The 13,747-nt window shown below is 47.0% G+C and overlaps 1 protein-coding gene across 3 annotated transcripts in view; it reads right to left on the bottom strand.

Moving 5' to 3' along the window:
- Positions 1-13,747, bottom strand: part of AGPAT2 (1-acylglycerol-3-phosphate O-acyltransferase 2) — a 32,397-nt gene that overhangs the window by 5,859 nt on the left and 12,791 nt on the right. For 2 of the 3 annotated variants that reach the window (XM_054997422.1, XM_054997424.1), the window contains exons 2-5: positions 6,199-6,368; positions 4,839-5,014; positions 1,669-1,764; positions 1,181-1,253 (exon numbers count right to left, since the gene is read on the bottom strand). In XM_054997422.1, the coding sequence (XP_054853397.1) occupies positions 1,181-1,253; positions 1,669-1,764; positions 4,839-5,014; positions 6,199-6,368 (515 nt within the window). The remainder of the gene's footprint in view (positions 1-1,180; positions 1,254-1,668; positions 1,765-4,838; positions 5,015-6,198; positions 6,369-13,747) is intronic. The other variant, XM_054997423.1, reaches the window with a different exon arrangement.

Genomic DNA, 13,747 nt, shown 5'->3' with positions numbered 1-13,747 from the left:
TGGGCCCTCTGCAGGATCCTTTCCAGTGCATTTTAAAGCACAGTCTTTGCTCAAGAAAGCTGCAAGCCAGAGCCCGGCATGACCTAACGTGACCCCGGAAAGCCTCGCTGAGGCCTTTGCACCGCCCCCTTTGAGAAGCCATTTGCCTGCACCTGATAGTGTGGTGGGGGCACCAGAGGACAGAACCAAGCCTCATCTCGCTGCAGGGCTCATTCACGAGAGTCAGAAACCTCTTGCCATGGCCAGGCAACCCCCACACTTCTCTGTCTTAGGGTCTCTCTAGACATCCAGGTTTTTAAAGAGGTGGGTCAAGGACCCAGAGCCCCAGCTTGGGCTCCCCCCCCCCACACAGCAGCTGTGGGGAATGGATGTTAAAGGAAATAAAGGCAAGCCCAAAGGGCCTCCCGTGGGGGAAGGAGGGGCTCCTCCCACCTCAAGCCATTTCTCATGTCAAAATTGGGCAGGGCAGGGGAGGGTATTTCCTTGTTTTTACTGTTCCACGTGCCCAGAATACTCCACATGGAGCAGCAAAATTAGAGACCTCTCCCCACTTGCCCCCGTGGTGGCATTCTGTGGCTGTTTGGGCTCTCCTTTATTTCCTTTAACATCCATTTCCCAGAGCTGCTGCATGGCTGCAGGAACCCAGGTTGAGTCTGGGGAAACCTGAGCCAACTCTTTAAAAACCTGGATGTCTAGAGAGATCCTTCACCTTAAGAGGCTGAGGCAGCATCCCAGCGAAGAGGCAACAGACTATCAACTCTCACGTGACCAATGCGGTGACCAACAGAAACGAACAGAAGAGCAGCGAGGAAGGCAGGGGCTGACCAGTCCAGCGTTCTTTTGGCTTCCTGCTTCCATACCCCCCTCTGCTCTCCCTTTCCACTCCCATCAACTCTTTTTGCTGCTGAACATCCCCAAATTGTGTGCATGCATGTGTGTGTGTGTGGGGGGGGGGGATATTTCCCAACCACCCTGAGCAAGAAAAGCTTTCTGCCAGCACAAATCCCTTCAACATGCAGAAGCAGCAGATGGGGACTGTTTGCCTCACGTAATTGGGTGGGGCAGTCATGCCCAGAAAGCTCACGTTCATTTGACGTAAAGCTACAGTCAAAACGCTTCTGAGAGGCAAAGCCTCATCTCGACGGAAGCAGAAGAAACGGCTTCCAATCCATTGCCATACCTGATGTAAACAGATTCTTCTCCGGGTTGTAAAATGTAGTGAAGGAGGAATACACCACAGGAATGACTGGAACCTTGGAAGAAGACCAGGAAGCAGATTAGAAAGCAAGCCTCAATCGCTCCTACACTGCAGGGTCCACAAGGCCCAGAGACTGTACTCGCCCTCCACAAAGGAAGCCTAATGCATCTAGAGAAGGAACAAAGCGCTATGGGGACCTTAAGAAGTTTATACAATTATGAGTTAGATACCATCTCTAATGGTTAGAGGTTAGATCTGTCGGGCTTCAGTTACAGGAGGGGAGATTTCAGGTGAATGTTAGGATAAACTTCCTAAAGGGGAGTCCAGCAAAGGAACCCAAGAGGGTGGAGACCTTTCCCTCCCTGGACATCTTCAAGTACGGACTGGACAGCAAGGCAGAGAAAGGTCTGAATGCCTGGCCTTGAACAGGGTCTGGACCTCGATGGCCATACAAAGCCCCTTCCTATTACCTGGGTCTGGATGGCCAGATGGAATGCTCCTTTCTTGAATGGCAAGAGATCCCCATTTCCGTTTCTCGTGCCCTCTGGATAGATCCAAACTTTCACCTGCCCATTGAGAAGGGAAGAACCCACATCAATAGACCAGAGCCACATGCTGCCAACACCAAGCAGGAGACGGCCTTCCACCAAGCATGGTCTGCTTAACATCAAAAGATAATAAGCCGGGGCAATAATTTATTTTAATGGCTGTTACAATTGCTCTCCTTCCTCAAATACTAACAGATTTATTGAAGCATGAATGACCAGAGCTTAAACAGAAATTATAACTGATGAGAATGGTCACTGTGTGTATCTCATACTTAGAGTACTTTGAGTAGAAATGTCACAAACTACCTCTTGTATTTTAAGGTATTTCAACCCCACTGTGCACAGATCTCCTTTATATTCATATCTACTAAATGAGAATTCAATTCATGAAAGGTCTTAAACTACAATAATTCTGCTAGATGTTATGGTGGCTAAAACTCCTTTTTTGGTTTTGCTAAAACAGAATCACACAGTTATACCACTCTGGGATTAATCCTGTAATTTGTGCCAAGACCTCTCCTGTGCTTAGCCTAGGAGTATGTTCAATAGTAGGATTAAGTTGTAGAAGAAAATGTAATTCAGAGCATGCACAGAGTGCCTAACCATCAACACTGAATGAATGCAGTCCCTTGCCTCTTTTTTAAAAAAATAATTTATCCAAATTTAATACAAGAAATGATAAAACCGTACTGTACAAACAAGAAAGGGATTAAAACTAAGCCATAAAAGTCCCCTGCCTCTTCATGCACAATTCAGTTTATGGGTGGGTACAGATTTAGGCAGGATTTTCAAAAATAAGGGCTTCTCACCCAATCATCTAAAAATAAAACTCAATTTCTGATTTTCTCCTTTCCCCCTTTCCAACTTCATACCATTTAAAAAATAAAGACGTATTTATAAAATAACTTCTAACAACAGTAGAAGAAGGCAGTTTCATTTTAAAATACTGATTCTGATGCTTGTGAATTAAACTGTGTAGAGTTCAGAATAAGCCTTTTCCCCATCCTCAGCCTCCTCCGTTCCCATTTAACTCAGGTGCTTGTGGGAGAAAGGAATCTGTTTGATGCCAAGTAAGATTTTTGGGGGCGGGTGGTCTGCCTGAGTAACAGAAAACCAGAATATTGTCAGATTAGAGGACTGTGCATACCACTTGGAAAAGACAAGTTATGAAGCTCTTGGGGAGATCAGGAGGAAGCGACCACCTGCAGGAGCCCCCTCCCCACCCCCACCCCCCACCCCCGGTGGCCAAGCAGCCAACGCCCAGAGGGAGGAGAAAGAGGCGCGTCCTGGAGAGAGTCGTGGCCAGCCTGCTCCAGTTGGTGCCTCTGCAGTCGCTTGTGTGCACAGATGCTGTTGGGGGGGGGTTCTCCTGCCAAGACAGTGTCTACCACTGGAGGGGCTCTTGGGGCGGCCCATGACTCCAACCCCAGCCTGGAGCCGTGTCAGAGGCCCTCAAAATCTGCTGAAAGGTCAGTGGAGATGCACCCTCCTCGTTTGGCCTTGTTGTAAAGGACGTTGGTCTTACCAGGCTGTGAGTGTGACTAGTCAGGATTGGTGAGGCTGGGAGCTCTGAACAGCCTGGTGGTTCTTGTTTTAGGGCCAATTTGGCCTGGTGTATCAATGAAGCAGGAAGTGATCCTTTAAATAAATTGCAGTTGATCTGAATGTGCTGTAACATGCCATGTTATTTAAATGTAATCCAAATCACTCAACTAAAAATGACTGAACTGGCTGACTGCCCACATCCCTACCCAGTCACACCTTCTGAAGGGAGGAGAGTGGAAGGGTGACCATCCAGCCTCTTCGCTCAAGCCTATACCACTAGTGCCCCCCCCCCTACGCTCACCCAGCAGGGCATACCAACGGCCCGCTGGGAGGGAGAGAGAGAGCCTTCCCAATTCTGCTCTATCAGACAGCAGACAGACCACAAGGTGGTTGGGCTGGACAAGCAACCAGGAGAGCAGGGCCACAAACACAGCCTTGCCGGCAAAGATCTGGGCTGCAGTACACCAGCTCCTAGAAGAGGCAAAAAAACCCCCCACCACTACCTCTGTACTTTCCCCCCTCCATTCTGCTCTATGCAGGTTAAAAGATACTGAACCTATTTAACAACACAAGTAAAGAAATTAACGGTTACAGCAAAACAGTTAGGATAGGAGCATTTCGGAGGTATTCAAAGGAGCTGTTTCCATTAAGGGGAGAGGGGGACACAAAGGCCCTCTCCTCTATACTCTCTCTCCAGAAAGGATTCTCCACTTTCATTTAAAGAGGCATTCCAGAAAACATTAACTTTTAAAAAGTATTAGAGCCAGTTTGATATAGCAGTTAAGAACGAGGGACTCTAATCTGGGGAGCCAGGTTTGATTCCCCACTGCCCTGCTTGAAGCCAGCTGGGTGACCTTGGGCCAGTCACACTCTCTCAGCCCCAACCACCTCACAAAGGGATTGTCGTGAGGATAATAATAATAATACACTTTGTAAACAGTTCTGAGTGGGCTTTAAATTTTCCTGAAGGGCGATATATAAATCGAATGTTGTTGTTATGTTTTTTTTTAAAAAATGTAAAAAATTTTTAATTCAAAGTAATGTGGGATAGAAATCCAATGACACACAACAAAGTCGTGACCTGGAACTGGGGAAACTTTCCACACTTTCTAGGATCCACACAAAACACTGATATGAAAGCAAAACTGTGTTCCAACCCTTTTTTGTTTTTTCTCAGCACTACAGGGTGGAGAGAAGAGATCAACAGAACGATCAGTACCAAACTACAATTCCTGGGGTTTACTGGGGGGCAGAGAAATACTCTTGGCTTGCTTGTCTCAAGATGTAGGGTGTTAATCTTTCCAGTGGAGCACACCAAGCAATGGCTGAACTCTTGCCTGTCAGGAGACGACTCGCCTTCAGGGAAATGTGGGCCCCACCTCTTCCACCTGCTCCCCTAAAAGGAAGCTCATTTTTACTGCTGTTACACACGAGCTCCTCAGAGAACTCCATGTGGCTGAAGCACTCTGTGAGCCAAGACTCCGGGGGCTAGCAAAATAAAAACTTGCCTCCCCCAAGTCTACCCTCCTTCCAACACACTCACTCACATTGTCAGTGGTCATAGCTTGGCCAACACCGGACATCACAGACTTGGCGTTGCTGGTACTCTTTCGGTTGATAAAGATGACCCCGCCCAGGTACATGATGAGACCTACAGAGCCAAAGTAGAGAAGCTCCCGCTTGCCAATCTGGACGCAGCGGTCTGGTAGGATCTCCATCAGCCCTACAGAAGAGAGGGAGAACAAGTCAAGTTTGTTCTGCAGAACCCAGTGCCCAGCATTAACGGCAGAGCAGACTGTGGATACTGGGACTGGAGAAAGCCCTTGGCTGTAGCCCCACTTCAGCCAGGAAGTCTTGAGGGTCTCTTGCTCCGAGTTCACCATGGGATAAGTCTGCCACAAAACGGTACCTTGCCCTTCTTCCAAATCTATTTGGGAGTTCTGGATCAGTTGGCTGACAGAGCCAGTCAAGGTCTTGGGGAGGCAACTTGGTCTGCATCAGGCCTGCACTTCCTGATGGAGGTCCAGGTCCCCTCTTTAGTGCACAGCTGCTTTGGCCCTTTCTTGAGAGGCAGGAAGTGACCCTGGCTGTCCACATCCAGACTGGATAATGGCAAGGCCTGGAAGACGGCCAGAGCCCCAGCTGGCAGCTTGCTGCCTATTGTCTGTCTTAAGAGAACTGCAGATTCATCTCCAGGCCCGCCGCAGTATGGGAAGAGCACTAACTGGCTTGAGAGCAGAGACCCTGCAGGAGCATTTTTTCCTCACTTGAACCCACTTTACAAGGTTTGCCAACCTCCAGGTGGGGCCTGGATATTTCCCAGAATTGCAGCTGATCCCCCAGACTACACAGACGAGTTCCCCTGGAGGAAACAGCTGCTTTGTGGGGTGGACTCTATGGAGCCATATCTCCACCGAGTTCCCTTCCCTCCTCAAACTCCATCTTCCCCAAGCCCCACTCCCAAATCTCCAGGAATTTCCCAACCTGTAGTCAGGATCCCTACCCCTAGCACTTAGAACCATCTTTGCAGACCCTGCTCTTCCTCCCACCGTTACCAGGAGAGACTGGCTATGGAAAGACCACCCCATATCCCTAGGCCATCTAAGTTCCGATATATTTGGGTTCCCAGGAACAGTCTGATTGATATAAGCACCTTTTGGCTCCTTCTATGCCAGGTATTTTCCTTATGCACAGGTAGGATTGCTAGACCAGCTGGTTTTAAGAAGTCATTTTACAACTGTTTCCTGATTTAACCACATTTTGTGTTACTTTTAGACAACTTTACTTTTAAATTGTTTAGGATTCTTCTTATCTTAACACTTTTTGGTAGTGTTTTAATGCTTCTATCAATTTCTGGAATCTTTGCTTTAATATCAATCCCTTTGAAAATCACCCTAAACTTCTCACCCATCATATCCAAGACACTCTGGTGGTTCGAAACAATGACGCACGGGCCCTCCACCTGGAAATGCTCCAGGCCCTTCACATCAAACCTCAAGCCATAGAGGTATTTGAAGCTCCTGACAACATTCTTGATGATCCTGTGGACAGGACAGAGGCAGATCAAACATACCAGCCTACTTGGAGAGAAACAGGAAAAAAATTAAGATGGGAGAAGGAAGGGAGGGAGGAAAAAATAATGGGATTGGTGGCCTGAAACACTATGTGCCACTTGGACTATGCAACACCGCTCTCCCTCCATGGGAAATTACATTTCAGTGGGAAAAACTTAAGAGTCACAAGTCAGTTCTGAAGTAAGAAATAGAGAGAATCCCCTGGAATGAAAGGGGTCCCAGCAACATGGTCTGGATTGCCTGTGAAACTGAGTCCGGCACCTCTCAACTGTACAGCACAAGTCAGAGGGTTCCTCTAGACAAATGGGGTTTTTTAGGTGTCTTATACCATTGCTCATTTGTTTAGTGCATTAGCCCAAGAACCATAGCAATAAATACAATAAAACAATAACTACCAAGACAACCAGTAAAACAACCATGACTTCCTAATAAGTCTCTTTAAATAACACATAACCATAATTGCATTTAATAATAATAATAATAATAATAATAATAATTTCAACATTTAAAATCCATACAACTATTTAGAAATAACTGACAGCCTAAATCAAATATTAATTCAAAAATAAAATACCAGTACCAATGACCCAGAGTGAGACAACAGTGAATCAATCTAATAGGGAGCCAGTAGGCCAGGGTTTTTTAAATATTATTTCAGAGGCAATAACTCTTGCCAGCTAGCTATAACAAATTTATCTCTGTCTGCCAGCTGAAGCATTAATTCAACCTGTTCTGGCTTCTCTAAGAGCCATGATAAAATGTTCCTAAGGAATCTTTCTTGTTCTAGTGCATATCCAGGGCACCAAAGTATCATGTGGGTCAAATCCTCTATTTGTCTACAGTTGCCTCATACCAAGGCAGGGAAGCAAACTGTCTAGCCTGGCAGCAAGTCACAGACACTCTTCCCAAAGGAATTTGAACTGGAGCTCTAGGGAGGGAATGGGGCACGCAAAGCACGTGGCCCACCAACTGCAGCAGAAAAGACAAACTCCTCTTTCCCAAGCAGAGAAGCACCTTTCTGGAACACAAGCGGGCTCAAGCCTGCGACAGGTCCAACTTCCAATTGGCTTCTCTCCTCCTGTCCTGTATGGCTACGTTACCATTTGATGATACATGCAGGAATAGTTGAATTTGTCCCCGTTAAACAAAATGGGCCATTATGTGCAACTGTAGTATGCCTCTGGTATGTTGGCAAAAAGGTTACACAGCCAACAAAGCTCCAAGGCAACAGCAAGAACCCCACAAAATAACTGACAGATTCACAGAATGACCTGGAATAGCCCACAGGGAGCCCCACCTCTAAGAATAATGATGATTGTATCCTCTCCCAGTTTGGTGTCGTGGTTAAGAGCGGCAGGACTCTAATCTGGAGAGCCGGGTTTTACTCCCCACTCCTCCGCCTGAATCCAGCTTGGTGACCTTGGGTCAGTCACAGCTTCTCAGAGCACCTCTTTACTGCTAGCCCTCTGGGAAAGCAACCCCAACCAGACTAGCTCCCTATTGAGCTAGCAGTGGCCAAAGCAGCTCACGTGTCTAAGAACGTAACGACAGTCTCTAACCTGCCCTTTTTGGGCAAAGTGACTGAGAAAGCAGTAGCAGACCAACTCCAGACATTTTCAAACAACTCATCTTCTCTGCATGGGCCATGGGGCAGAGACACAGCACTGGTAACCTTAGTTAACCTAAATGTAGACAAAAGCCATGCTTCTTTGTTGGCCCTCTTGCATCTCTGTAGACTGTGATACAGTGGACTATGCCATTCTGTAGAGGCACTTGAGAGGCAGTAGTAAGTATCAGGGGATATGCCTTGGTTTAAACCACCCTTCACAGACCGGTCTTAAAGGTTTGCTATTAGAGACAACTTGTCATCACGGTCCTATCCTGTGGGGATCCACAGGGCACAATCCTATCCCCCCAGCTATTCAGCCTCTACGTAAAGCCCTTAAGACAAATAATTTGTAGTTTTAGGTTTGGCTGTCATCAATATGGTCCTGGGAACTGTTGTGTTCCAACATTTTTATAAATGATTTGGATGAAGGAATAGAAGGAATTCTTTATTTGTAGATGATACTAAATTGGGAGGGGTACCAGAAGATACAGTCAGGATACAGGATGATCTTGACAGACTGGAAAACTGGTCTAAAACAAATAAAATGAATTTCAACAGAGATAAGTGTAAAGTTTTGCATTTAGGTAGGAAAAATCAAATGCATAACTATAGGATGGGGGAGACTTGTCTTGGCAGTAGTTATGTACGAAAAGGATCTAGGGGTCTTATTAGACCGTATACTGAACATGAGTCAGCAGTGTGATATGGTAGCTAAAAAAGAAAATGCGTTTTTGGGCTATAGTGTCCAAATCATGTGAAGTGATGGTATAGCTCTACTCTGGTTAGATCTCATCTAATTGTGTTCCGTTTGGGGCACCACAATTTAAAAAGGATATAGACAAGCTGGAACGTGTCCAGAGGAGGGCAAAGAAGATGGTGAGGAGTCTGGAGACCAAGTCCTGTGAGGAAAGGCTGAAGGAACTCGGAATGTTTAGCCTGAAAAAGAGATGACTGAAAGGTGATATGACAACCATCTTGAAGTACTCGAGGGCTTTCATATAGAGGATGGCACAGAGTTGTTTTCTGCTGCCCCAGAAGGTCGGACCAAAACCAACGGGTTGAAATAAATCAAGAATTTTCAGCTAATCATTAGGAAGAACTTCCTGACAGAGGGATTCCTCAGTGGAACAGGCTTCCTCGGGAGGTGGTGGGCTCTCCTTCTTTGGAGGTTTTAAAGCAGAAGTTTAGATGGCCATCTGACAGCAACGCTGATTCTGTGAACCTGGGCAGATCATGAGGGGAGGGCAGAATGCGTTATATCAGTGCTTAGTTCTTGTGGTCTTCTTACATGCCCAAGGTAATGCCGATCGCCACCTTGGGGTCAGGAAGCAATTTTCCCCTCGGCAGTTCAGCTAAGGATCCTGACAGTGTTTTGCCATCTTCTGGGCATCGAGCAGGGTCACTTGGGGTGTGGGGAGGGGAGATAGTTGTGAATTTCCTGCACTGTGCAGGGGGGTGGACTAGATGACCCCAGAGGTACCTTCCAACCCTATGATTCTAATATGCTGACAACACCCAACTCTATTACCTGGTGTTGCGCTAGAGGTCCCTGCCTGTCCGCTGTGGTCAAATGGCTGAAACTGAACAAACTGAAATGGAACCCAGACAAGACAGAACTGATGCTGGTTGGGAAAGCGGAGACCTTGAAATACATGGTGCTTCCGACATTTGAGGGAGTTCAGGTGACCTTTGCTAACGGTCAAGAGTACTAGGGGGTATATTGGATCCAAAATTAATGCTTGAGAAGCAAGTCAATTCAGCTGAAAAAACCCACTTTCTTCCAATTCATCCTTGAAGATGGCCCCTACCTTGACACAGCCAATCTGGCCACCTGGATCCATGCCACATTAACATTAAGACTAGACTACTGTGGATTCGTTTTCGTAGCCATGTCGGACGCTCCTCTCGGCAGGTCCGAGAGGAAGCGGCCGAGCCGCCTGGCCGGGCGGCTGATCTGCAAAGGTTAGCCCCCAGACTCTCAGGCAGGGAGTCTGAGTCCGGGACGCGGCGGGAAGAGCCCTCTGACAGATCGAGGCAGGGGGTAAATCGCCCGTTTGTCCCTATGGAGGCCGGCAGACGAGCGCGGCACCCAGTGTGCTGCCGGGCTATGGAAAACGGCAAGGAGCAGGATTAGGCGAAAGCCTGCAAGTAAGCGAATCCCTTCTGTTACTACAAGCGCATGTGAGGAGTGGTGGGGTCTGAAGGTTAGAAGACTCGGATTTTTCCCCCCTCATAGAGTCTCGGAAGATTGGCGGTTCCCCCCCCCCTAAAATGGCAGCGAAAAAGCAGAGTCCTTCTCTTGGCAAGTCAGTTACGGCGGCCTTGCAGAGGGGCGAGACGCTTGAGGAACTGGTTAAAAGAGCGGTTATGGAAGCCATAAAACCCTTTGTTGACAAGCTGAATGAAACAGATCAAAGGGTGGGCTTAATTGAAAGCAATGTGAAAGCCATTAAAGAAGCAGCGGGGGGGGGCAGAGAAGTCTGCCCGGGAAAGTGCGTCACTTACGAGAGCAGCGAACAGGGAATTAAAGTTGGTGGAAAATCAGCTGATCGGATTGCAAGTGGAGCGAACACAAACCATTTTGCGTCTCCAGAATGTTAAAGAGGAGGAAAAAGAGGATTTATGGGATCTCGCCTCGGAACTTTTAGCGACACCTGCGAGGGCAACTAAAGAAGAAGTGAAAAGCGCCATTTTGGGAGTCCATCGGGCATCTTCAAAATATGCAACGAAGCGGCAGCTGCCTCGTGAGATTGTTATCGAGTTTTCATCTAGGAGGGTCCGGGACAGTATGCTATATAATTCATACAATGCGGAATTGGACTTTCTGGGAAATAAAGTCAAGATATTGAAGGACGTTCCATTTTTAGTGCGGAAGAAAAGATTTAAGTACAAGATGTTGGCAGCTCTTTTGAGGGAACGGGATATAAAGTATAAATGGCTACTCCCGGAAGGAATCGGGTTTAGTTATAAAGATAAAGCTTACAAGATTAATTCGGAAGATCAGCTAAGGGATTTCGTGGATAAAAATCCAGAATTTGGACCAGACACCAAGCAAAAAGAAGAGGATCCGAAGCCTGAAGGGAGGGAGGGGGGAGGCAGTGAGCGCTCCGGCGGTAGCTGCGCAGAGGGAATTGCGCCCGAGGCCCAGGGGAGGGAAAAAGTTAATTTGAACTGTAATTTGTAATTTGTATGATCAACCACTCCGTCACTATTTTATTAAGCTATTTTTTATTATGGCAGTATGAAGGGAAAGCATTGAAATGTAGTGTTTAGTGTTTGTAGGTCACCTTCCCCTTTTTTCCACCCCTCCTTCCCTTTTTCTTTTTTCTCCCTTCTTTCCCATCCCTTGTGCTATTGTAGTCTTTTGTAGTTACTGTCTTGTAGGTTATGTATGTATGTAGTAGTTTTGTATGTTAGATATTGAAAAATAAAAAAATATTATTAAAAAAAAAAAGACTAGACTACTGTAATGCACGCTACATAGGCCTCTCCTCAAAGTCAGCTCAGAGACTCCAGCTGACACAGAACATCACAGCTCAGTTACTATCAGGAGCCAGGCAGAATATGCATATTACTCCCATTCTGTGGTCTCTCCATTGGCTTCCCATCAGTCACTGGGCTCAATTCAAGGTTTTGGCTATCGCATACAAAGCACTTCATGGCCTTGGCCCCTCATACCTGCAAGACTGCCTCTCCCCTATGCGCCACCGGAGCAGCTTCGCTTATCTGAACAGGCCCTTCTGGAGATTCCACAATTGCCCATAAACGTACTTTCTCTGTGGTAGCCCCTACTTTGTGGAATGATCTGCCTGAAGAGGTCAGGAAGGCTTCCGTTCTCCCGGCTTTCCACAATCTACGTAAAGCTGAATTATTCAAGCAGGCTTTTTTTACAGAGGTAATAGGGCTGTATTATAACTGAGTGGTTCAGGAAGGTGCTTTAATGAAGGGAAAGAGAACAGACCTTTGGACACGTACTGTGAAGAGTCCTTCTCCTCTGAGGAAAGGAGGACATCTTAGGTGATTCCCACCATCCAATTAGGGAAGCAGGAACTAAGTTTCTTCCTCTTCCTCTCTGGCGTGTGGAACACCCTCTCTCTTCAGTTCAGGTGACTCCACAAAGCAGTAACACTGAATTTATCATTCAGCAACTATCAATACTGAGAGGAAAAAACACCTGTTTTGTTAACATGTACTATAAATAAAGCATAACCCGGAGGAGGTAGAAGAATGAGGCAGCAGGGTAGAGGAGGAGGATGACCCGGGGAGGGCAAGATGTCCTCCTTTCCTCAGAGGAGAAGGACCCTTCACGGTAAGTGTCCAAAGGTCCGTTCTCCCTCTGAGGCAGAGGACATCTTGGCTGCTCCCAAAGCAGGTTCCACTTTCTGGGTGGGATGTGGTCTTCGTCCAAGATCATGCGCTGCAGTACTTTTCTACCGCAGGTGGTGTCCGCTAAATCATATAGATTTGATTTGTAGCATCTTACCAAGGTTGAGACTGACAACCTTGTTGCTGCCTTGCAGACTTCTTCTACAGAGGTGCTCCTGTGTAATGCTGCACTGGTAGTGGCACTCCTCACAGGGTGAGCCGTTATTCCATTAGCAACCTCTGCGATGAGAGCTTTGTGATGAGAGCTTCAACAGTGTATGTTTTGCTATTGGCACCTACGGCTGCGGAAGGCATTTTCTTCCCCAAATTGAGGAGAGATATATTGATGAACAGTAAGTCCGAATTTCTGACTTGCATGTTTGGCGCAGACAGGCCTTGAGCGTCCAGAGCCTCTCCCTAGGATACTTAGAGCACAGGTGGAAATACGGTCGCCTTAACTCCTGCAACCTATGGAATTTGGAACAGACTTTTGGAAGAAAAGGTGGGGACAGTATGAAGTATCACCTTATTGTTGTGAAAGACAGAGTTCAGGTCTGACTAACGGTGCACTTAGGTGTGAGATTCTTCTGGCAGACAAGACCACAATGAGGAAGATGGTCTTCATTCTCAGCCTTCTCAGGGGAACATCCTTGACCAGTTCAAATGGATGTTTGGTCAGGGCTGTTCAAAAAGTCCACTGCTTTCCTCCTGCCCCACTGAGTGAGGGCTTTCCAAGAGGAATTGAAAATTCTGACCGTGAACTGTTTTCTGGATGCTAGGAGAGTGTCGGCCGCCTCTCTGGAATATCCCCATCTTAGGAAGGTTTTCCTTTCTATTTCCACACAGTTAAGCAGAGTGAGTCTAAATGAGAGTGCCAAATCATTCCCTGCTGTAACGTGACCAGAGAAGTCGGTAGGATGAGGGGTGGAGATATCACCATCTGTTGGAGTGTGGAAAAGCAGTCGGAGGGGCCACCAAGAGGCAGTCACTAGCACTTCACTCCCTGTTCCTAGATCCTTCTCAGGAGTTTGGGTATTACTGGTAAGGGTGGTAATGAGTAGAGGAGGCCTAATGGCCACTGTGATGTCAGGGCATCTGCTTGTGGGTGGAACAAACCTTGTCATGTACCTTGGTAGTTGATGGTTGTGTTGGGATGCAAACAGGTCCATGAGAGGTGTTGTGAAGTGCGATATTATCCATTAGATGAGATCTTTCTTAAGGGACTATTCCCCTTGTTGAATGGTCTGCCTGCTCAGCCAGTCTGCCTGGACACTGGATATGCCTTTGATGTGTTCAGTTCTGATCAAGGCTAGGTGACCTTCCTCCCAGGTAAGTATCCTTGTCGTCTCCTTGCGCCGTCTCAAGGTCTTGGATCCCCCCCTGCTTGTTTACATATGTCTTATCTGCG

Source organism: Eublepharis macularius, chromosome 14, assembly GCF_028583425.1.
Source record: "Eublepharis macularius isolate TG4126 chromosome 14, MPM_Emac_v1.0, whole genome shotgun sequence".
NCBI lineage: Eukaryota > Metazoa > Chordata > Lepidosauria > Squamata > Eublepharidae > Eublepharis > Eublepharis macularius.
This window is presented reverse-complemented; position numbering and strand designations above follow the sequence as displayed.